Source organism: Gossypium hirsutum, chromosome A09, assembly GCF_007990345.1.
Source record: "Gossypium hirsutum isolate 1008001.06 chromosome A09, Gossypium_hirsutum_v2.1, whole genome shotgun sequence".
NCBI classification, from domain to species: domain Eukaryota; kingdom Viridiplantae; phylum Streptophyta; class Magnoliopsida; order Malvales; family Malvaceae; genus Gossypium; species Gossypium hirsutum.
Window position 1 is genome coordinate 68,110,436 of NC_053432.1, and position 26,485 is coordinate 68,136,920.

General features: G+C 30.3%; 1 protein-coding gene across 2 annotated transcripts; it reads left to right on the top strand.

Annotated features, from left to right (window-relative positions):
- Positions 1-22,129: 22,129 nt before the first annotated feature.
- Positions 22,130-24,204, top strand: LOC121206157 (protein LATERAL ROOT PRIMORDIUM 1). 2 transcript variants are annotated; one of them, XM_041076515.1, is made up of 2 exons: positions 22,130-23,690; positions 23,765-24,204. In XM_041076515.1, exons 1-2 carry the CDS (start codon positions 22,970-22,972, stop codon positions 24,112-24,114), a joined length of 1,071 nt encoding a protein of 356 aa, XP_040932449.1. In that variant the 5' UTR covers positions 22,130-22,969; the 3' UTR covers positions 24,115-24,204. The 2 variants fall into 2 exon arrangements, with proteins under 2 accessions (XP_040932449.1, XP_040932450.1); XM_041076516.1 differs by having other exon boundaries at positions 22,221-23,681.
- The last annotated feature ends 2,281 nt before the right edge of the window (positions 24,205-26,485 follow it).

Consider the following 26,485-nt stretch of genomic DNA (forward strand, 5'->3'; position numbering starts at 1 on the left):
ACAGTAAATAGTGAAATCTTCAGTCAAATCTTAGTCAAATGAGTTTTTATTTTTCTTTTTCATTGGTATCAATAGTCAATACGAAGAGGAAAAAATTTGATTTTACTCATTTTTCTTTTCTTTACTATGCAAAACAAATATTTTCACATCATTTTGGAAAAAAATTCAAAATCACTTAGAAAATTAGTAAAATTATGGGTAAACTGTAAAAATAGTCACTTTTGTTTGCTTCAGATTACATTTTAGTCACTTATATTTAAAAATGTTACGTTTTAGTCACTTATGTTATCGTTTTGTTACGAAGTGGTCACTCTACCGTTAAACTTCATTACGTCCCTAACGTTAGTCCTACGTGGCAGTCCAAATAGATTTTAAATGCCAACTTGGATATCCATTTGTTGGGATGAAAATAAGTTTTGAATTAAATAAATTTAATTTGGACTACTATGTAGAACATCCAAGTTGGCATTTATAACCCATCTGGATTACCACGTAGAACCACTGTTAGAGAGGTAACAAAGCTTAACGGTAGAGTGATCGCTTTGTAACAAAACGATAACGTAAGTGACTAAAACGTAACATTTCAAACATAAGTGACTAAAATGTAATCTAAGGTAAATAAAAGTGACTATCTTTATAGTTTACTCGTAAAATTATTTATTTTAAGGGTTAATTCCTTATTCCTAGTTTATTTTCAATATTTAATTAAGTATGTATGTTTTTTTTCTTAATTTAATATTTGAGCTTTGTTTTAATGTTTAATTTGATATTTAGATCAAATGACATCATATGATCTCATAAAAGTTTGACACATGTGCTCCAATAAAAAGTATAGGCACAAATAAAAAACTTAGGTATCAAATTGAACGTTAAAGTCAAACTCAAGTATCAAATTGGGATTAAAATCTCATATATCAAATTAAACATTAAAACCAAAATTAAATAACAAATGATGTACTAATCCTTTCTTTAATGGATAGTGAGTAGGGGTGAGCGTTTAATCGAATCGAATAAAAAATTTTTGAGTTAATTGATTTGACAAATCTTATTTTATCATTCTAACTTGATTTGAAAATTTTCGAATCAAGTTAAACTCGAACCGAATCGAGTGAAATTGTTCGAGTTAAATTAAACATGTCAAATTAAAATATTGTTAGAGTATAATTAATTCCATGCTATAACACATAAATTTGGAACCATATATATTTGAAAACTTTTTCAAAGCAAAATAATAATAAAAAAAGATACTTTAATATGATAAACTTGAATCATTAATTGACTTATTTTAATTTTTTAACTTTCTTTATATATTTTTTTGAAATTTTTTTGAATTTTTTATAAATATTTTGAAATTTAAAAATTATTTTAAAATTTTTTGTAATTTTTGTTGAGAGAGAGACCAATTTGCTCATTTTCAAACTTGATAGGGACCAAAAAAGTATTTACACTAATTGTTATTCGAATTATTCGAGTCATTTGAATTGTAAAATTCAACTTGATTCAAACTCGAAACTCAAATTATTTATTCTAGTTTACTCGAATAACGCGATTCAATTAACTCAAAATTTAAATTTTTTTTTTAACTTTTTCGAATCGAATTGAATTTTGCTCACCTAATAGTGACATTGAATTAATAGTATTATAAATTTATTTATTAATTAATAATTTTAATATTATTAAAATATTAATCATACAAAAAATAATATGGAATGGTGTAAAATTTTACACTCCTCTAAATTAATGAATTAAAAAAAGCAAACATTTAATATCACATACACCAACACGTCATTTATAAACTATAATATATATTTATATGAAAGCACAAATTTAAGAAAAAAATTTAACTAACCAATACACCCATTGTTGTTTTATTAGATTATTGATTTTGCTTTTTTTAATATCTTTTTTATTATTTATAAATATTTATCATATTTATTAAAAAAATCTAACTTCAATAAAATATTTAATTAAGAATTTTGAATTTTAAAATGACATAGAAAAACTTGTAAACTAATTAATATACCATTTTTTGTTTATTATATTACTAATTTTACAATTTTAAATATGTATTTTAGTATTTATAATTATTCATCATGTTCATAAATAACATTATAGTTTCATTAAACTATTTAATTAAATAAATTTATTTTATAAAATAATGTATTAGTTTTATAAATAAGAATTCTCATGCTCAAAGCAGCTATGAAGGCTTATTCTTCAAACCAGTAATCTAGATGCAGTGCTTAGCTCATGGCAGGAAAGTTTTGAATGGATTAAAGGCATGGTAGGGAAAAGCTCTTCCCCTTCAATTGTTCCATTGACATGAAATGAATGACTGTAATTACTTTTGCTTTAGGGGAGGAATAGTAGGATCCATAGTTTTGTTTTTTTTTTGAAAGATAAAACAAAATTCCTTACGTGTTAACAGCATCAGCCACAATGGCTTGGTGAAACAAGGGGGATACTCATCAATCCAAGATAAATCAGTAGGAACATTAAGATTGAATTTAGCAAGATCATGGGTTGCTTTGTTCCCATCTCTACGTGGGTAGCTAATTTGCACCATGGAATATCTTTGGAGTAAAGCTTTAGCAGTAAGGAGAATAGGACCGATGTCAAAATAATCCTCATCATTGCTTGCTAGGCCTTTCATCACAACAAGTGCATCACCTTAAATAATAATTCGAAAGCATCCCGTATCTAAGGTCGTTTCAATGGCTTTTACAGCTGCAACAGCTTCTGCAACAGTTGGATTAGCAACATTAGACAGCTTAATGGCTGCAGCACCCACAACGAATCCATCCGAGTCTCACAAAACAATTCTTGCCCTACCTTTGCAGCAGTGACTAAGGAAACTAGCATCAAAATTAACCTTAATGAAGTTATCATTAGGTCCTTTCCATTTACAAAGTGGCGTTTTATACGGCCTTGCAGATCCTTTTAAATTTGCATCAAGAAACTCACTGCATATTTTTAGCACTCAACAATTCTGACAGCAGAATCTTTAGCATTTTTGAAATAATAAAAAACGCATTTCTAGAAATCCATAGTGACCACAAGAGAAATAAGAACCGATCGAAATCCTCTTTTTTAAGTTCCCTCGGTGCCAATTCAATCCAATCAACTCCACTTGAGACCTCTCCATTACGTACCCTCTCCGGCATATCGCTTTTCATCATGACACTCTTAGCAATAGCGCATTCTCAAAGGGTGTAGGGTATCCTTTGACTCATAACCACGTCTCAAACAAGTGACTTTCATACCTTGGAACCGCGTATTCAATACACAACTGGAAGGCAGAATGTTGTTGCAACTCCGCCAAGCAAAAACTTTGATCTTGTTGCTAACATTGGCTTTCCAATTTGATTTCCATATAGATATGTGTTAGAACTGTTAATGGGTCGGGCCACCCGGCTCAGCCCAAAGGCCTGCTTGAAATGTGAGAGGGTTTGAGCAAAAATATAAGCTCGAAAAATGGGATTGGATAAAAAAATAAGGCTCGTTTAAAAAAGGGTCGAGCCTCAGGTAAGATATTTTTGTCTGGGCTCGGCCCGACCCGAATTCACTAAAGGACAAAAAAATATAATTTTTTTAATATTATTTTATTATTATTTTCTCCCTATTTTGTAAACATTTTAGTATTATGTTACTACTATTTTATTGTAATTGTTTGAATATTGTAGAAAACTTATTTTATTATTAATTTTGTTATTATTTTAAAGGCATTTGTTAATTTTGTTATTATTTTAGAGATATATGCTTGTTAAGTTGCATCTATCTTAGTATTATTTAAGTATACATATATTTTAAAATTTATTTTCAATTCGTTGGGAAATATTTATTTTGATGTTTTTAGTATTTTTTATGTATTATATGTATTTTAAAATTATATAAAAATAATATAAAAATTAATATTGGTAGGCCAGGTCAAGCCCAGGTTTTAACATTTTTATCCGAGTCAGGCTTGGGCAAAATTTTAGGCCCATTTTCTGGGCCAGGCCTGGGCCTAACAAACGGGCCTAAATTTATAGTTGAGCCCAGTCCGGCCCATGCACACCTCTAACCTGTGTGGCCCTAATTCATTTTCTTCTTGGATTAGAGATCGATAACCACTTCCAACCGAATAGATTCCATTACTGTTCCCATTCCAAACCAAATTATCTTCAATGTCCAGCTTCATCAATGGGATTTTAAGAATGGCATCTGCTTCATCATTTAAAATTCCTCCCTAATAACATTCTCTTTCCATTGCATTCAGTTTGCATCATGAGAGTTCACGCTTTAGCATCATGAGGTATGTTGTGGTAAGGAGATTGGACCAAGCAGCTTTGTTGCATATGACCCAAGCATCTTCTTTAATACAGGTTAAAATTCCATTCCCAATTCTCCATCTTATACCTCTCAAAAACACCTTTTTGTTGCTCCAAACACTTCTCCAGATAAAGGATAAATTATTTCGAATCATCTCATCCAATAAGGCACAATTTAGAAAATATTTAGCCTTCATGACCTTGTATCAAAGTGAATTGTTGTTATGGATAAGGCGTCCGCCTTGTTTAGCTAGAGCTATAAGGTTAAAAAGTGGAAATCTTGAAATCTCGTACCCCTTCATTCTTCACCTGACATATTTCACTCCACTTAAGCCAAGTAATACCTTTCCCAACTTCTATGTTATGCCACCAAAATCTATAAATTACCTTTCTAATCTCATCACAAAGAGTTTTCAGTAGGAGGAAACACTGCATGACATACAACGGTATTGCTTGATCAGGCTTTATCAACCAAAGCCATAAAAGCCCTTTTCTTCCTTTATTTCCTCTTTAATATCCTCCATTGTGTTCAGGCTAAAGAAAAGTGTAGATTTTTCATAATCAATCTTTTGTCCCGATTAGCTTTCATGCAATTTGAGCATACTAAGGAGTCTCTCCCCACTTTCCTTATTAGTTTTGGGGAACATCATGCTATCATCGGTAAAGAAGAAGTGGCTAATAGTCGATCAATTACGGCAAGCTCCAACACCAACTTGTTTCTTATGATCATTTCTTTTTTCAACAATGCAAAAAGTCCTTTGGCACACAAAACAAAAAGCAAAGGTGACAATGGGTTTCCTTCACGGATTCCCCTCAACGGTGTGAATTCTTCCATAACTTCCCCATTGATATAATCAATAAGAAACTTTCTTAACACATTTTAATGTAAGTTCAATCCACTCTTCGACAAATCCCATTCCTTTCATCACCACTTTAATGAAGCTTCAATTCACCTTATCATATGCTTTGCTCATATCCAATTTTAAAATGAATCCCCCCTTTCTACCCTTTTTTCCCCTTTTTAATTGAATGCAAAAGTTCATAAGTGTAACACCTTTAACTGGACACAATCGCTAGGTCCAAGTTACAGAATGCTACATTCGTTACCGTAACAACAATAAAGAATTAGATAGTGTTTAATCATTCACACATGCAATTAAGTATCAATCACATTCAATTTGTGCTAAACAATCATTTTTAAGTTTTAAACAAGCTTATGAAAGCTCTTTTGTTAGCTAGAGCATGAAATGGGACCAAATTGTAAAGTTTAAAAATTCAAGACCGACGTCGTGACTTCATTCAATTCAACGTCGTGACATCACTTACTGTTGGTTGATATTGTGACGAAGGATATTGATCATCGGGACGTGGCCCCTGCTTTTGGCAAAATACATATTTTTCTACCTATTCCATAACTTCTAACCAAAACCTTTCAACATGTTCACCCAATTACCACTTCCACTTGATTCAAACATATCAAAACATGTCAAGCAAGTTAAAACATTCAAACTCAACCTATTATCAAGACATTCAATACTTATTCATCAATTAGACTTAAATAATTCAAATGTCATTAAAACATAACAACCAATCCATTCAAGTTTACACCAACTTACCTATCCATTTCCTTTATACCCTATGAACCTAAATGACCTTATTATGAAACAACATAAAACATACAATAAACATACATCCAAGCTTCGCACTCAACTTTGCCAACTCCAAATATGATCTCAATCTAATCAAAACCAAATCATGACATCTCACTCATTTAAATACCAATTTCACCTATGCCAAATCTACCAAAGCATGACATTCCACTTTAATCCATACAAGTTTGTGCATATTACATATCAATGGCTTATAGGCCTTAAGCATGTACATCAACAATCAAGAATAAGTCACATATTACAAGTATACTCCTAGGTACCAATTTCCAAATACATATTCATCTCATTCATTCATTAACCAAGCTACCACTTCTACCTCAATCTATGTCATTCCACATGCCAAACATATAATTATAGATCATCTCTTACTCTAGCATAAAATCTAACTATAACCAAGTATGTACCAAATCACAAAGGCAATACATTACACAAAATGGTTATGTCATACTTGCCATGTAGAAAATATTTTCACATGCTAAGGTACACACCAAGACACTTATATACATGCCACAACCCTAGACTTCAAAAGATAGCAAAACTACCGATTTGGTGATAGTGTGAGCTTTGGGACGATCCAGCTTGATGAGTTTCAAAAGATGACGATCTACAAGGAAAGGAAAACAAACAACGTAAACATATAGGATACTTAGTAAGTTCATATGTATATTATAAGACTTGCATTTTTTTTTTGTGAAGAACGACTTGCCTTTTTTTTATTATTACCTAAACATAACAATCTACATTATCTTGGCATAACTTTGGCTAGACATGGCAAAATCAAACCACCAACAAGGTGAGCATTAACTTACAATCAACATCATTTAATTTTACAATCATTTAACTTGTCAATTCATGTCACTTTATATAACTTGCCTCATAAACACATTCAATCAAGGAATAATACAGTTACTTACATATCAAAGGCATTATTTCAATCAATTTTTTATGATCAATTCATTCAATGAATTTCAATTTAGATATTAAGATTATTTCATTCCATTTCAATTTCTCAATTTCATATAAATCTTATCGCCTAATGAACCTTAATAGACGGACTCGGATACACAGATAACTACACCACACCAATTGTTCTTCTGAGCTAAGTACATTTATATACTTGGTTACCCGTCGGGGCTAAACTTTTATCATGACATTTCAGGTTACTCTTCTGAACTAAACTTGGGTCACATAAATACCGAAAATCCGCAACAAATGTTGGATCTCGTTAACGTCTGTAATAAATCTCGTGAAAGCATGCACAACACTCTATTGGCATGCCAATCGTATCCTAACCCTTCACTAAGTTCACGTGAGCATCTTTTACGCATATAACGTCACATTTTAATTTAGTCCAGTCTAGACCTTCATACCAATTCACAATTAATCAATCTACAATAAAACATACATATATAAAATCAAATATATAACATCCTAAAATAATAAATACCAGATGAACTTACCTGTTCAAAACACCAAACAAGTTGATTTTTCAAGGACCAATCAACAATTTTAGCTTTTCCTCGATTAACTCTATTTTAATCTGATTCTTGATCTAAACAAATTATTTTATACAATCCATCAATATAAAAAATTTTCATATTATGCTATGACATGAATGAACCTATATAACATCATTTTTTGATACCCTTAAAATTTTACATTTTATTCAATTCAGTCTTTGAATTCGAAATAGCCATAACTTCCAATTTTTAACCTCGGTTTAAAATCCCACTTCACATACATTCATAAGGGACCCTTTACCTTCTATTTTTACTGAAATTTAATAACAAATTTTCATTTTATTAACTTTAATCTCTATGTACAAAACTAATAATTAAACTTTACAATCTAGTCCTTTTCATAATCTAAGCTTAAAATCTATCAATTTCAAGCCTAATTCTTTAAGAAATCACCAATGGAAACTTTAAAAAACTTTAACATTTTTACAAATTGGTACATGGGCTAGCTAAATCAAGTTCTCATGACCTCAAATATATAAAAAATTTCAAGAAAATGACTTGAATTTACCTACTAATTGATGACCGAAAGCAAAAAGCTTCAAAGGATTTTTTCTTCTTTCAAATTTGATAAGGAAGAAGATGAGTGAAAAAAAATGATATCCTTTTACATGATTTTTCCTTCCTTAACCGGATTCGATTCTTTTATTTATTTTTTCTTACGACATGACAATTTTTATTATCAAATTTTTTGACTAAAGCATCAATCTACGTTTGATAATTTTGAATCAATTGAAAGGGTAAGCCTATTTGTTTCTGGTTCTAAGAGTAGTAGTTCTAGTGGTCGACTCGCTTCTTTCAAAATGTTTCTCATTATTAATAAAGAGTAACAAAGATAAAATACAAGCTTGTTTTATAGCAATAGTAATTAATCGTTGTTGTTTTAAGGTCAATCTATTTACTCGCCTAGATAATATTTTTCCACGTTCACTAATAAATCGACTAATTAAACTCATGTTTTTATAATCAATTTGATTCCCCGATTGGATTGGAGGCAAACGCCTACGAAAAGATAGCTTGGATTTAAGAAAGAATTGCTTGGATTTATCCATGATTTCTTTATTCCTTATTTCTAAAAAGAATCCTATCATTATCTCTTTTTAGTAAGATTAAGGATTAATTAACTTGATTAATTAAACTAATCATGCTTTGATTAACATAAATATTCATTAAACAAACATAGTGGATCCTTTCATCACCATCCACTAATTCATATTATAAAATGGTTTAATTACCATTTTGGACCTTTGGCAAATTCAATTTAAGTTCCTAAGTCTTTGGCCAATTAAAAACTTATAGTGATTGAACATTTACAATTTAGTCTATGCACCTAAATTAACTATTTAATTGACAAAATTGATGGACCAAACATTGATATACTTTTATACTAACCTCTTAAATATTCACATTTAATATTTACAAACTTGGTTTACGGAAATGGGATTCTGAAACTGTATTTTTCGGTACCACTGAAAATTGGGTTGTTATAATAAGCCACCGTAATGTTATCCGTGATTTGCCTACCTGAGACAAAGGCACTTTGGTTTTCACTTATATAAAGCAAGAGTATTGGCTCACCTCATCGAGCTAATGATTTGTTTATTCTAATTAAGAGGATTGTTCTTGATAGATTGGTAGGCAATAAAGTAAGGCATAATATCAATTTTAACTCTTAACGTTTACATCTTTTGTTATTTTGGCCCTTATTTTTTTAAGCTAAATATGGCATTCAACCTTTTAAAAAGAGTCAATTTGACCATTAACATTTTGAAAAAGAGTCAAAATGATTTTTTTAACCTAAATACTAACTAAAATGTTATATTTTTAAATACAACAACATGCATGATGATCCATGTGCATTCCATGCAAATTTTTTTAAAAAAAATTATGAACTTTTTATATTTTATATTTTAATTTATTTATTTATTTTTATTTTCAAATTATTTGTTGACGACGTATAAGACAAATGGTGTTATACTAGCATGATGTGTACATGAACTGCCATGCGAGTTGCCACGCCAGCAATATTAAAAAAATGTTTTACTAATATTTTCATTAAAAAAATTTGACTCTTTTTGAAAAATTAAGAACTAATTTTAACTAAAAAATATAAAGATTAAGAATTAAATTTTTTATTATACCATAAAGTATTTACAAATGTTTAATGTCATTTATGTAAGGATTGGGTACTGATTGTGAAAGTTAGTAAGATTTAGATTGATAGACAATGAAGTAACCACAAATGCTTCATGTGATTTATGTAAGGATTGGGAACTTGTTGCGGGAGTTACTGAGATAGTACTACTTGCCTAGTTGTAATTTGTAGCTGCATTTTTGCTAATGAATTTTTACTTATTCAAATATATATATATATAGATTTTATTACAAAACATTTGTTAAATAAATTTATAAATTTATAAATTAATATGTTAAAATGTTAAAATTTATGTTGGATTATTTTATATTTAAGGTGTTATTTCTTTTCACTAATTTGATTTTGTAAAAGATGTTAAAATAAGAGTTTGGAGAAATTTTTTAACTGATCAGTATATTTTTTTATATTATTGACTTTGTAATTTTAGATATATATTTTTATTATTTTTAAATATTTATCACATTATAAATAAAAATTTAAATTTTATTAAAATATATAATTAACTAAATATGTTTGATAAAAAAACTTATTACACTTATAAATAAGAATTATATTTTATTAAAGACCTTTGTAAAATTAACTATATACTAATACGTAAAAAATGTTAAAATTTATTATTTTTAACCAAATTCATTTTGTATCATATTTTATTAATTGATTTAATACCGTTTCTTTTCTAATTTTGTGTGTGTGAATGTGTCAAAATATAATTTAAAATATGTGGAAAGTTTAAAGCTTGATAAAATAAAAGTCCCTCAAAGAAATTAAAAATACATATAAAAAATTAATTTTAATATTATATCTTAAAAATTTTGTTTTGAATTTAAGTTAATGATAAAAATATATTAAATGTGATATTTTTATTTTCATTTAATTGAATTTGTTAATTTAATTTAATTAAAATATAAAGAATAATAGTTTTCAAATTTTAGTTTAAAACAAGAATGAAATAATACATTTGGATGTGTTATGTGGTGTGTTGTTATATGTTGGATGCGCCACATGGCATGTTATAATAAGTTAGAAGCTACAATCAGTTTTTTTTTTTAACGTTGTTAAGGTTTTAGGCCAAATCCAAAAAGAAAAATACTTTAAGTATTGAAGTGAGCAAATTAATATAGTTTAAAGGCTAAATTGAATATTAAATAAAAAAATTATTAATAATAGTACGATAATTTGATAGAACATAATTTTTAATTTTAATTAATAAATTTAATCTTTCAATAATCTCGTATGTTTAAACCTGAATCTAACTTAACTTTTAAACGTACCTAATTTTTTAAACCTAAACTCAATTTTTAATCTAATATTTGTAAAGATAATTTAACCCTTAAAAAGTTCTACTTTAGACACATGCTCTAATAGCGTAAAGACAATTTGTATAGTACCGTCACATTATGGACTAAATTGCAACTATTTAGCTTCTTTATAACTAAGGACATTGATGTATTCTAGAAGAATGAAAGAATAAAAATGCTCCATATGAAAATATTTTTAGTACAAAATTAAACTTGAAAAATGAGAATTAAAATAATATAAAAGAATTTTGGTACAGAATAAAATATAAATATTTAAATATTTGAACTATAAATTCTTCATATGCACCAAAAGCACAAAAACAATCAAATTCTCTAATACACTAATAACGAATTTTCATAAACTTGAATTATTGATATATATATTCTTTTTGTACAAATTAAAAATTATTTTTTGTATAAAAAATAATGAAGATTACAATAAATTGAAAATTATGTCAATTTTTTTCGAACCCATTCTTTAGCTTCTTTAAGATATTGATTGACCCATGCACTAACTTAACCATATCAAAATCTTTCGTCGCTACTTTAATATCATTAAGAGTAGGATTAAGTTTCCAAATTGCCTTTCCGCTTTTTGTCCTTGCTTGTTCATGCATATACAAAAGTATCAAATAGAGAAGAAAGAGAAACAATTAAAGGTTAAAGTTTTAAAAATTCTGTATTATACTCTGATAGAGTCTGAAGAGCGAGAGGAAACAGAAAACGGGCAGAGCAATAGTCAACTACCAAAAGGTGGAGTAGCCAATAATCAAGAAGGTGATGCAGATGTTGTCATGGAAGCTGTATTGCTTCCAGACAGGCCTAGGTCCTGGAAAGACCGCCTCATTGGTAGAGGCCTGCGAATCGACGATAAAACAGAAACATCAACTAAAGAAGAGGACGACGATGACTTAGATTTACCTGATGAAGATACTGTGAGATCGTCGGTAAACGGCATACCGACTATTGACTTCTCTAATCGGTTAATCAATTACTCAGAAAAGACATGGAACATACGGTGGTAATAAAACTCTTAGGAAGGAACATTGGATACGCAACTCTACTAAACAAGATTCATTCTCTATGGCGACCGAATCAACCGTTCCAATTAATGGATATTGAAAACTGTTACTACCTGGTTAAGTTCCAAAACCCTAGAGATTTTGAGAGAGTATTAAGTCAGAGGCCCTGGGATTTCAAGAACCCTCGTTTACTTGGCAACAAGGAGAAGTCTTCGAAATATTGGATCGAGCTGTAGGTAATGAAGCTTGGTGTCAATCTTTTCCTCATTGTTTAGCAACACATCTCACTCGAATTAAATCCGACCATAGGCTGTTGCTTGTAAACATTAACTCGGACTTTAACTCCCTAAAGGACAGCCTTTCAGGTTTCTTGCTAGATGGACACAACACCAAGACTTCCCAAACATAGTTAGAAATTCATGGAACTACAGTGGAGACATGCACAACTCCTTAAATCAGCGCACTGCAAGTCTTAAAGTCTGGAACAAAAATGTATACGGGCATATTGGATTCCGCAAACAGAAACAAATGAAATATTTAAGCTCGATACAAATGAAACTTGAAATATCATATTCGTATTCTCTAGCCCAGAAAGAAATGAACATTAGAGAAAAACTAGAGAATGTTCTTAGTCATAAGGAACTATTGTGGAAGCAAAAATCCAGGTGCGACTGGCTCAAATTAGGGGATAGGAATACAAAATTCTTCCACAACCGTGCAATGCACAAAAGGAAAATTAATCGCATTACAACACTCCGCAAAATAAACGGAGACTGGCTGTATAACCCAGAAGAAATACAAGAAGAAGCTGTTAATTACTTTCAAAAATTATATGGCGAAAAACCAAGTAGATTGGGAAAGCTTCCCCTAAGTCGCTTCCCTTCATTAGAAAATAATGACATTTATTTTTACAAAAAGAAGTCATGAATGAAGAAATCAAAATAACACTCTTTGATATGGCTCCCCTAAAAGCACTTGGAAGTTATGGATATCACGCATTTTTCTTTTAAATCCAATGGGATAACATATGTGGAGCAGTATGTACTTGGGTCAAAGATGTATTCAATGGGTGACCCATCGACCAAGAAATTAACAACACATTAATCATCCTAATCCCAAAGATTTTCAACCCGAAAAAATATCTTAATTTAGACCAATAAGTCTTTTGTAACGTCTTTACAAACTGGTCATGAAAGTAATAGCCAATAAATTCAAAATAGTCTTCTCTAAAATCATCTCCCAAGAACAAGCTGGATTCATAGCCAATAAAGTCCTACTCGTGATCTCTTGCCTAGGTTATCACCCAATGCGGTTTTGATCTTTTTGTAATCCTATAATATGCCATTATTATACATTAAGTCTCGACCATTATTATGCATTTTGCATGATCCTTAAGTAAAATATTGCATTTTAGTTTAAATTGCTTGTTTCGAGTCTCATTTGCATTTATTCATCTTTTTTTCCCCTTTATTTTATGTATTTTTAAATAATTAAATTTTACTCAAGTGTTTTTGAGGTTGAAATAGGTGCATGAAAGTTTGAAGCTCAAGTTTTGAAATCATCGAAAGATTTGACAAAGAACCGAGGCAAAGCATAGTCGAAAATGAGGAGTTTGGAGCCCCGACACAGCAATTCGGTGCCCCGCACACGAGCAGCAGCGCCTTAGCCTCAGCTGACACCCCAACATGAGAAGTGAAGCACCTACGTCAGCACCCCTGAGCCGAATCGCTTCATTTTGACTTGAAGTTTCGCTTCATCATCAAGTGAATCAAATGAACTAATTCTAGGATCACTTCTACGTTTATTGAAAGTATAAAAAAGTTATCTTTATGAGGTATTTGCATAATTATTAAGTGTTGCGTGTAGTAATAATGTATATTGCATTATCAAAAATAGAATAAAGTAATCAGGAATTTCGAACATAAATCATAAAACGAACATGAAAAAGAAAAAAAAAGTATTTGCATAATTACGTTCTTGACTTAATTTAGTAAAACAGATAGTTTGGGTTTTGGTTTACCGAAGAAAACCCCGCTTTTGGTCTCCATATTCTTTCAAGAAAAAGCAAATTACTGAAATCGCCAAATGAAACCTCATCAATCATCACCCAAATTAGAAGTATAGATCAAAACCTCGTCAATCATCATCATGGGTCAGGTAGACAGGCTGGGCCAGCCTACAACAGCTGGACCTCCATGTTAGAGATAAAGAAATACTAAGCCGAGCATATACGAAAAGAATTTGACAGGGTTAAGTTGAGTGGGCACATTTTCCATGAAACTTGCTTATCCATCCGATCACGTAAGTTGAAGATTCGAATTTAAATGAAGCTTGAGTCGAGAATTTTTATTTTTTAAACAGTGGTTGACCAAGAATAGATTAATCATAAAAGTAAAACACTACTTCCTTGATCATCACAGCAATATCTGCACATGACGTTAGATCATATTAACCAAATGACAGCCGAAAATTAGACCCAACAAGTCTTGTATTTGTGTTTCAATTCCGTACACCTTGATAGCAGCAGAATCCAGTAACAGCCAGTTAACATACCGAAGTGCAGGTTGAAATGGAAAGCACAACGAGCATAGATAGCAGACCCTCACGTGGTCTTGAGAGAGACTGCACCATCAGCTTTAAATACTAACACTGCTTTTCGGACTTAAGTTCAAACAAAACTAAAGTAAAATTTAGGAGTTTGATGAGCGTGACACCACAAAATTATGCTATCAATTGATTTTAAGATTAACGAGTTTGATGGGCGTGGCTATATAAATATATATATATTGATAAGAAACATGTCATTATATGTCTATATAAGAAATGTTGAGCTTTGGAAGTAATGACTACCGTATTAAGTCCACAAAGAATATGTTAATTGAAAGGTTTGAAATTAAAGTTTTGGGTGTTGCAAATATTATATTAAGAATTAAAATTTTTCAGATGTCTGGTTGATTTTATCTCAATCTCACAAAAATCTTTTTAAATGTGAGAATAGCATTATCAAAACAATGCTCAGCTTGAGTTTGAATCAAGAGAGAGAGGAATACACCAATTACATATTTGAGATACAAATTAGATTTTGGACTTTATTATGGTAAATAAATTGCAAAATTAGAGATTATAGTGATACAAATTAGGTATTTGGTACTAAAGATTTAAAATCCATAAATAGATATGTTACAATCGTAGAAATTCTTTATGGATATGTTAATCAACAATCGGAAGGGTTCAGAGTAGTATATATAATGGCAAATCTAGATGTGATATCATTAAACAATTTCTTTCTAATAGAGTTATTTTCATTGACCATGTAAAGCCAAGAGAAAATATCATAGATCTACTGACTAAAGGTTTAACAAGAGAGCTTATATATATATAGTTCATTGAAGGGAATAGACTTATAGGCTTTAAGAGACAAAAGATGATGATGATAACCCTACCTAGTTAATTTGAGAACCCGATATCTAGCTTCAAAGGGGAAATTAGGTTATATTGCATTTTAGTAGCACTTTTAAACTATTATCTTTTATATATTCCTATGATGAAAAATAAAAGTTTTAATTGTAGAGAAATAAGAATGAGTTGTGCTCTTAATGATTTTCATACCTTGATGTCCAAGTGAGATATAAATAGAATACTCTTAATGAGAAATCACTGACATGAATGAGACATATGGCCGTTTCTTTAAAAAATTCTAATCATTTGTATTCTCTAAAGTACTTATTGAACTAGGAGTTGTTCATCAATAAACACAAATGTGATAACTAATGAAATCTTAAAGGAGAAAATAAGTGAGTTTTATTGTTTTGATTTACACTAAATGTTTGTTAGTATTGACTCATGAGAATCCCACATTGAATGGGATTAGTTAATTGTCGCCTCACCTTTACCGTATAAGAAGGTTTTATGCTTTCGCTTTGTTTTATTCCAAAACTGTTCTCCCTTCTCGTAGGTATACTTTGATATACTTTAGGAAATCCTTTAATTAAGGATTTTATTAGTATGTAAACCTTTGATATTAGTATAGTTATCATTCGGTGTTGGTGTCCGAAGACGTAGCTAATTTGCTAAACCTTGTAAATTTGATAGTAGTTATATGTTGGGTTAATTTGCTACTCTTGGGTAGTCTCAATTTGGATTTGGTGTTCCTAAATTAGTATTGGTGTTCAATTCTGAAGTTACATTTGTGTGGGATATTACTCGATGTCCCAATAATCGGTTTCAAAGCCTCAGTGAAGAAGTGTAAGATATGAGTATAGTTGTGTGAAAGTACATGTCTAGGAAAAGGTTTGAATAAGAAATATTTGGCATTTAAAAGTGTTTTTATAACCCACCTCTCTTTCTTGGGAATTTACTTGGTACACTCACTATACTATTATCAAATGCTTATTATTGAATATTGTTATTTGGTGTTAAAATGACATTCATGTTGACTTTTAAGCTCGTAATCTATATTAATGAGGACAGTAATGTCAAATGCAAAGTTTTCAGTGGAGTTGTTTGACGAAACTGGTCATTTCGGCATGTGGAAAGGTAAGGTAATAGGCAATTTATTTCAACAAGGTTTAAACATCGCTATTGGATAAGATAATCCTAAAGAAATTGAGGATAATGAATAGAATCCTAGCAATCGTTTGACATGTGATATGATTTGATCTTGTCTTTTTAGAGGCCAGAAGAATAGCTTCAAGAATAAAACTTCTACATATACGTTGTGGAAATATATAAAATTATGAGCTTAATCAAAGAGTCAAGTATAAATAGATATGAAACCATAATAATTACATATATATCATGGTTGTTTGAACTGGATTGGACTAATCGGTTAGATTGGTTGAACGGGAAACGATTAGGGTATCAGTTCGGAGAGAGACATTAGATTGGTTGACTAGTGAATTGGTATGGATTAGTTGAACTAGCGATTGAATTAATTTCTTTAATATTTTTATGAATTTTTAATGATTTATTTAATTGAATTGTATGAACCGATCAAACCGATGACATGATTGATTTGGCCACCAATCTAGTTCTAAAAACAACTATATATACAAACATGTAAGTGTTAATTTATACCATTTGGTCTATAAATAAAAGGAGACATAAAAAGAGACTATTAAATGATTAAAACTTAAACTACTTCATACATGGAAAAAGCACTATGCAAATATTAGATGATTAAGAGTAAATTACATTTAAGGTCACTGAACTATTAATAAGTTTACATTTTAGTCATTTAACTTTAAAAAGTTACAAAATGTTCACTAAACTATTTGGAAGTTTTCATTTAAGTGATTAGATTGTTAAGTTTTTTTTTTATAAGTCTGACTAACGAGCTCTAAACGACAATTGGTACGATGGATTAGTACTCATCGATGAGTAAAACATATCTTAGATCTAAGTCCAATTGACGATCAATGTTAAAGATCAGAGAAGAAAGTTGTTTGGTTTTTGTTTCGTAGATTCATGACATTTAAAATTGTTTTATAAAAAAAAGTGAATTGTAGAAGAGAAGGGGGATGGGAGCTTTCGGTTGGTGCAAGCGATGCAAACAAATAAGGCCATGCAATAGCGATTTTAACAATACATTAATTTAAATGAAAACTTTTAAATAGTTCAATGACCATTTTGTAACTTTTTGAAGTTGAAAGACTAAAACGTAAATTTACTAATAATTTAATGACCTTAGTGTAATTTACCCATGATTAAAGCTTAAACGACTATGTACATGGAAAAAGTACTATAGAAACATACAAAATACCATTATTAAACTCTCAAATAATGAACAAGTTTTTTTAACCAAAACATTTAACCATTTGATATCAAAGATTGTTAAAAGGGGAGGGATCCACTTATACCGATGTAAAACTAAAATAGTTTTACACTATTTCGTATCTCTTTGTAAGACTAATATTTTAAAAATTTAACCATTAAATTTATCGGTAAAATTGTACTTACGATGCATATAAATTTTCAAATGAATATTATATTTATATAATATTGATTTAAAATACTATATATTAATATTTATTGAACGGTTAAGTTTTTTTTACATAAAACAAATAGTTATAAAATTTTAATTTACATCAAATTTAACATGCACGATCTATATGGATGAAATATAAAATATAATTGTTTAATCATTAAAATATTAATCGTACAAAAGGATATGAAATAACGTAAAATTACTTTAGTTTTATATTGGTATAAGTGGATTCCTCCCTTTATTAGGGTTGAAATTCCAACAAGAATAAAAATCAAAACTATGTTGAACATTGCACTCAATAAAAGAGCTAAAATCATATTTCGATTAAAAGATTTGTCTAATATATTGAAACTCTTCCCTAAATTTAAACTTTGCTCCTATCAATTAAGGTTTTGGATAAAAAATTATAGAGAATAAATTTGATCTTTAATATAAATAAATTGTATATTTTGAGTAAAATTAGGTTAATATGGTGTTTATAAAATTAAAAAATATATTATGAAAAATATAATAAATAAAGAGAAGGAAAAAAAAAAGAGAATGTAACCCTTATTGTTTTTTCACATTCACTCGAATAGTACAAGAGTAGGGAGTAAAAGATAATAATAAATCTTTACAAAGGTAAATAACTAGATAAATGAATCCATATTGATAAATAAAAAATTATTGATTTTAGATAAAATAATAATTTATCTCCCTATAAATATCCGTTATAATATATATAATTAATAACACATTTTAAAAAGAAAAAAAATTATTAAATTAAAGGTTAAATATGCCATAGATCTTTGTATTCTTTATAAATTTTAAGTTAAAACAATAATTTTAACAATATTAATAATTAAATTTAAATTTTAAAATCAGAACTAAAATTGTAAATAGTAAGTAATAATTTAATTCAAGATGTTGCTTATATGGGAACAATCACAGGATCCAATTGAAAATTCAGAGGTGGGTGATATCATAGTAATAGTAATAGTAAAGTAGATAAGGCTAAGAAGTGTATAGGGCACCCATCCCTTAAAGCAGGGAATAAAGGGCCCATAACTAACCAAAAAGTGCTGTATTTTTATTTCAGAGAAGGGGCCAATCACTATCACCTCACCTCTAAAAGCCTACATCTTTGCTAATAGGGTTTAGGGGAAGGAAGGGACCATTCTATTTTCTTAATATTGTGTTAAGTCTATTAGTTTAATTAATATGCATAAGAGGCTATGGAAAGTAAGCTATACCTTTCTAACAGAAAAAACTAGAAGCTTCATAAAAATTAGATGCCTTTCAGTAACCCTCTACAACTACGTGTCATGAACCCATTTGCTGTACTAAATTGGAAAGAAAATTATGATAATATATAATTTTAGGTGATATTTTGTGTATAAAATTCTCCAACCTAAAAATAGACTCATAAAAAACTGACACGTAACATTCTATAACCCTATTCTCTGCACTTACGATTCTCGTAGGCTTCTCCTTTTATAGTTTTGCTCCAAAATCAAATTATTATTGGGAAACTCACCATATTCCCACGCGGCAGTCTCTGTGTTTTTCTTTTAAAACACAAAACACATCGTTTTTATACTATGCAGCAGCAATGAATTATCAGTAACTCCTCTTTTTTTTTGTTATTTTTATTAATAAGATTACATAAAAAAAATTGAATATGAAGCGCAGGGCTCGAGGCAATACCCACTACCTTTTATATAATTTTTTTTTTGTTTTTTTGAAAATCACGAACTTTACATTTGGTTTCATTAAACATAAACAAAAAGTAACAAGTAGAAATAAAGCAAAAGGGGGAAACAGTGATGTGGGCATGTGAACCCTAATAACCTATACTATGCCTATACCTATACCTATACCTAACCCAGTGCCGCTATACCTACGCCTACGCCCGACGGCCTACTCTCTCTGCTCTGCCGCCCACTACCATTTCCATTTTGAAGCAGTATTAGTAGATCTGTGCTGTAATACAATATCACCACTACCTTTTACTTTTCATCCCACTTTCTCATGCAACGCGTGTGTTTCAGACTCCTTTGTCCAAACCAGAATAATGCATGGCTGACATTTTTTCCATACCGCCGCTTTCTTTAATTGTATGACTCACTTCAACTCCTAATCTTGCCAAAACTATTTATTTATTTATTTGGGATTTTTTTATCACTGCTCTAATAAGTTTTTTCTATTTTTTCAACTCAACTATCTTCTTATTATGTCTATCAACATTGCTAATTGCTTGGATCCTTGTGCTTTTAATTTATTATTAATAAAAGCCAATTAATGTTTAAATTATATATTTTTTCAAGTGGATATTATTTTTCTCCATATAATTTATTATTAAAATATTTCTTAGTCTATTATTTTGTGACATGTGTCATTTTAAAAACTAAAAAAAATCCAAAAATGTTAAATAATATTTCGTTAAGTTTTCTTTTTAGAAAAAAATTATAAGCCTATTTATCCTTTTTTTTACCTAAGAAAGAAAATTTAAAATTTTATTGGAAAATTCATCCAAACCCGAATTTCGACAACAAAACTTAGATTTCGATTCTTTTCTTATTATAATTCAAAATCCATATATCATTTTCTTAAATATAACATTTTTTTATTTTTTATATATTTTGCATAAAATAATTAAACAATAAGTCAACTTCTACAATAAAAAAACTCAAAAAATATAAAACCCAAATACTTGTAAAAAGCTGAGTAAGCAATGAAAAGAGTATTGTAAAAAGTAAAAAGAAAAAAGAAAAAATTATCTAGCAAATAAAAAAAACGCATTAAAAGAGAAAAATGGATAGAGGGTAAAAAGATTGAAAATCTTTAAATAATTGAAATTGGTATTTTATAATTTAATTTAATTTTTATCATTTTAAATTTTTTGTAAATCAGAAAAATAATATGCCAACAAAATAATTATTTATTTAACTAAATTGAATTGTCATATAATTCTTTCAACATATGACTATCACTTGTAATTCAATAAGTGTATTTATAATTGATAATTATCAAATAATGATGAAATTTTGGAGATATCGAAAATATTTTATATAATAAAATTAAGGAACAGTTTTTGTAAAATCTTAGTAATGTTGTTATAAAAAAAATAAAAAAATGATTTTTTTCTATAAATTTAAAAGAAAGAGAGAGTAAAGACCACGGCAAGGAGGACGGGGCACGGTGCTCGAGGAGCGGAGATGATGGATGATATTCACATGCCTATCCACTTAAACAGCGATAATAATACAAGTAATTCATTATTTTTAAGCTTAAACAAAATAGCTTTTATTTCTCTTTAAAATAATTATTATTAGTTTTTTTTTGCGGGAAAAAATAATTATTCTTAAGTAATACTTAAAATTTAATAATATTATTATATAATTATAATTATAGCTATAACTTTTTATTTAATGTAAGAGTTTAACTTAGATTTTTTTAAAAAATTAAATTAACTTAAAATAAGATTATCCTAAAAATTACTTTTTAAACATCCAATAATAACATGCCATGTCATATAAATCTTATATTACTATACTTATTTGTTAATTTTATTTAATTAATTAACACTAATTAAAATATTATTAAAAAAATTGATTTAGTGTTAGAAATTGCATAGTAATAATTGAAAATTATTTTAGAAATATGATGTAAAATAGGTAATGATAAGTATCATAAGTTTTAATGTTTAATTATATAGGCATATTTTTTTAACAAATTAACTCACCATAAATTTACTTTTTAATAGTAAACTACCCCCAAAATTTATTTTAAATTTTCATTAATAGAGTGTTTAATCCTAGTGTGTTATATAACAGTTCATGAAACTCAAAAAAGTTCACAGACAAATTTCAACCACAAATTTTAATATTTCTTAATTTTATTTTTTAAAAATATTTTTTAAGATTTAAGATTAAGACTTTAATATTTATTGTTTAGAATTCAATCATGTTTAAGATTAATGTTTGTTTCTTTAATTTTTTGTGTTTTATATAGGTTTAATATTGTAAGATTTAGGGTTTTATAATTTTATAAAAATATTTAACTAATTTTTAGAATTATATTAATAATAAAATATATATTATAAGTGAAAAATAAATAAATCAAAATTTTAAATGACTAAAAATAAATAAAAATTCTACTATTAAATCTAAAAATATTAACCGCTTATATTGGGAGTAAATTTTATTGAATCGTATGGACTGTTAGGGAAGTCTCTCTTTCCCTGAAAATAATTATTCTTAGATTTTGACCTAAAATAAAGCAATTTCTATTAAAGTTTCCCCTTATTTACAGTAAACAGTAGGACTGAAGCAGTAGCCAGCAGAAGGTCAGTATAGTGTATCAGCTTCAGCTTGCAGCTCAAATTTCCTCTCTTTTTATTTCTCTCTTCAACAGTCTCAAAATCTTTAGACCCCTTTTTCCCAACAGAACCCCAAGAAACTCTCTCTCACAGAGGATTGCAGAAGCCAGAAGAAAAAATAAAAAGAAGAGATCTAAAGCTGCACTAACTGGAAAGCCACCCAACGAACGTCTCCCTTTCCATGTTAAAACCTTTTCCTCTATCTCGTGCTGCTATAATTTCAGAGATCTTGACAGACCCCACCCTTCTCAGTTCTCACTACCTCATATATATAATATATAACACCCACATATCTCCTACATCGTTTTGTTTCCTATTTCGTAAAGAAGCTTGAGTTTTGATTGTGTATATATGTTTTATGTTTGTAAAGATTGAGTTTTTAGCAACCAGAGGAGAAATCTATATTTATGTAATAAATTTGTTACTATCATCGTCATTGTGGCTACCACAAGAAGGCAACTACCGTCGGACTCTGGAGGAGCCTTTGCAGATTGGGCGACTTCATCGTCCACAACAATCCGAGCTGGTCCCGATGACCTTTCCCTCGGCTTCAATGCTAATGCTGCCGCCGCCGCCGCTGTTCCCCCTGGATCTACCAACACTCAATGGCCACCCTCAGCTCGTCCAATCAACTACGGGCTTCCCCCTGAAATGGGGATGGTTGGTCTCCGAGATTTCGTCGTTGTTGCTCCTGCCTCGTTTAATCACCACCACCACCATCATCATCACCATCATACTCAAGATCCCATCATGTCAAATGATCAAATCAGTGGTCCAAGTGCTTCCACCGCACTTGGTGTTGGCGTTGGCGTTTTCCCGCTTCTTACAGCAGCTCCATGTCTAGCTCCACTGAATGTGGAAGACCCCGATTTGTTCAATAACAATGGTCGTACCAAGCTCAGCGGGATGCAGTTATGGCAGGATCAAAATTCTTCCCCTCACAATTATCTTAAAAAACCATCCTCATTCCCTGATAGCAATAATTCGTCTTCTATGAAGTTGATACAAAGCAGTGGCGGGGGTGGGATTGGAGATGGAGAGAGTGGTGGTTCGGGATCAAGCTCAGCGACCACGTGTCAAGATTGCGGGAACCAAGCTAAGAAAGACTGTTCCCATAAGAGATGTAGAACATGTTGTAAAAGCCGAGGTTTTGATTGCCCTACTCACGTGAAGAGCACGTGGGTACCCGCTGCTAGGAGACGAGAACGTCAGCTCATGGCGGCTGCAGTCACCACTGCTGGTGCTGGCTCGTCTGGGTCGACTTCCGGAGCTAAGAAACCGAGACTCATAACTTCGCAGAACACAACTACTTCTCATACATCAACTTCAAACACTACTCCTAGAAGCTTTGACACTAGCTCAAGTAACCAAGGTTCATTTTAGTTTTATTTTGTTTATTCATGGAGACTGGAAATAGTAGGGTTTTGTTGAAGTTTCTATTTACAGACGCAGGTTTTAAAGAGACACTGCCGGGGCAAGTACGTGCACCGGCGGTATTCAAGTGCGTCAGAGTGACAGCGGTGGAGGACGGTGACGATGAGTTTGCATATCAAGCAATCGTTAAGATTGGTGGACATGTTTTCAAAGGGTTTCTTTATGATCAAGGAGTCGAAGGAAGAGATGGATTCCCTAATATATCTGAATTGCATTTAGGTGGTGGCCCAGGCAGCGGTGGCAATGGTGGTGGTGGGAGAAATGGCGGATCATCGTCGTCTCCGGTTCTTGATCCTTCTGAAGTTTATGCAGCCACCGGAGGTTGCTTTCTTGGTTCAAGTTATGGTAATCCAATAAATTAATATCACAGTGTATTGATCAACTTATCAGTGTAGCCTAATTCTTCTTTTGTAGACTTGTATCCTTATTAAACATATGCTTTTTTTTCTTCATTTATTTTGATTTTCAACTGTTTTCGACCTTTGATTTTTATTGTTTTCCTTTGCCTATTTGCCTTTGAAATTGAACTGAAAGGATCAGATACTTCATTTGTCCACGAGTCTACAATTCCATACACTAACTCGGATATGTTTTGAACGGTAATTGCAAATCATATAAAAGAAAAGGTAAGAACAAGAAATCCTACACTGAACATTCGAATTCTTGAAGTTGTTGCCTTTGTTTTGTTTTCTTGTTCTTTTTGCATTAAAGTTGTGATTTGCAGAGGTGAAATCTATAGTGTAGAAGTGGTTTTCACCATTGAAAGACATTTGTGTTATGACCCTTGCTTTATGCTTCCGTTGATGACGGTCGTCTTGTATTGAAGGATAAATTTTTCATGGAAAATTTCTCCATGAAAATCATTTCTTTTGTCTCTTCTAACTCCTTTTTTTTTCTTTCATCATTTTGATCAAATAGCAATCATTATGAGATCTAACACAGTTACGCTAGCATTTGTTGTGCTGGTTGGGTGTTTGGTTTGGATTGAACCACAAAGTTGATGTGGAATCGATGAGACTTTATGATACGAGTCACAAAAGCCCAAATTCTTGAAGGCGAGGCCCAATAAGAAGATTTCAAGCCCAATCAAGAAATCCACCCATACTTAGTTGAAAATCAGGCCAAATTGTCAAAGTGGCCCAAGTTGTAAAGTTTTATTTTTATTTATTTATTTATTTATTTTATTTAGTTTAAATTTTTATATTCAGTCCAAGAGTCCCAAATAAAAGACCCTTGGCCGAATTTTCATATTAAAATAATTAGGAGTTTTTTTTAGTTTTAGTTTTAGTGTTTTAATTAAATTAGGAAAACATTTGAAAGGCCTATTTATATGGCTTGGCCAGCCACCCTATATTACATTACAATTACATTGAAAATTTCAGATTTGATTTGAGTGAAAATTCTCTTTGAGTTCTTCAAGGATTTTCTCTTGAGTTTTCTTTAGAAGTTGTTTTAACAATCTTTTTGATTGTGGGAGCCATCTTCAACCTTCTTCTTGCCATTGATATTCTTTGGAGGGGAGATTAGAGCCGTTTGAAGGGAGTTGTGAGATTTTTCTAGATTTCAAGGCTTCTTAGGACTTATCTTTTAATTTCTTACTGTCAATTCTTTCTTTATTTCTACTTGTGCTGAATCATTATCTAATCTATTTTCTGTTCTTATTGTGTTTTCAGCCTTTTTCTATCTTAAGGAATGAGCCCAAAAATCCCCAATTTCTAGGGTTTTTCCATACTCTTTTTGGGTGAAATTAGATTGTCGAAATTTGGGGAAAACTATCTTGGTGTTCAATTGGGCAGAATCACAATCTCCTTGAGGGTTTCAAGAACCCTAACACTTATTTCTATTCTCAATTTGATTCTTTGTTGATTTGGGGATTTTATTTCAAATCTGAAAATTCAAAAATCTAATCTTTTAATTTTCTGTTTCGTTTCAGATCTAATTGTTTAGGGTTTTCGTAGGAGTTTCTCGTGACTTGACAACTCGATCTTGGTCCGCGCGCAACCCCGTATCATTTGGTATCAGATTTTGGGCGTTTTGGGTGTTCTTGGTTGATTTCTAAACTGATCTCTATTTTTTAAAGCATAAACGGCAGTTTTACCCAGAAAAATTGTTCAAAAAAAATTCATTTGAGTGGGTAAACGTTGTCCGATTGATCTGAAATTTTACATACATGTTTTTGGCACTGTGATTGAATATAAAAAATTATTCTCGCAAAAAAATCAGTCAAAAAAGTCAAAAAAATAAAAAAAATACGAAATTCAATAAAAATTTAAAAAAGATTTAGCGGGTTGAATTTGGTGCCCAAAATTTCCAGATCAAAAATTCAATATATAAGGACACTCCAGATTTAATTTCGTGATTTTTGGAGATCGGGAACACCTCGAACGAAGTTGTCAAGTTACTCCACAGTTTTTCGGGTTTTCTGTTTTCAGCAATTTTTATTGATTCTTAGCTGTAGGTTTTCATTTGTTTACCTTTATTCTTCCTTTATGTTATCTAACACCTTCTTGTTTCTTGTGTTAGTAGGATTTAAACGTGTGCACAACTTCTTCCTCAGTGCAACACGAATCAATTGGTGTCTCGTCAGTTTTTGGCATCCTAGTGCAAATTAGGATTCTTTGGTAGTTTGGTTCACACTCTCTAATTGGTTGATATAAACTCTGATAAAGAACTCACAAGATTGAATTCGACCTCATTGAGAATTTGATTTTTTCTTTTTGAGTGATTAACGGT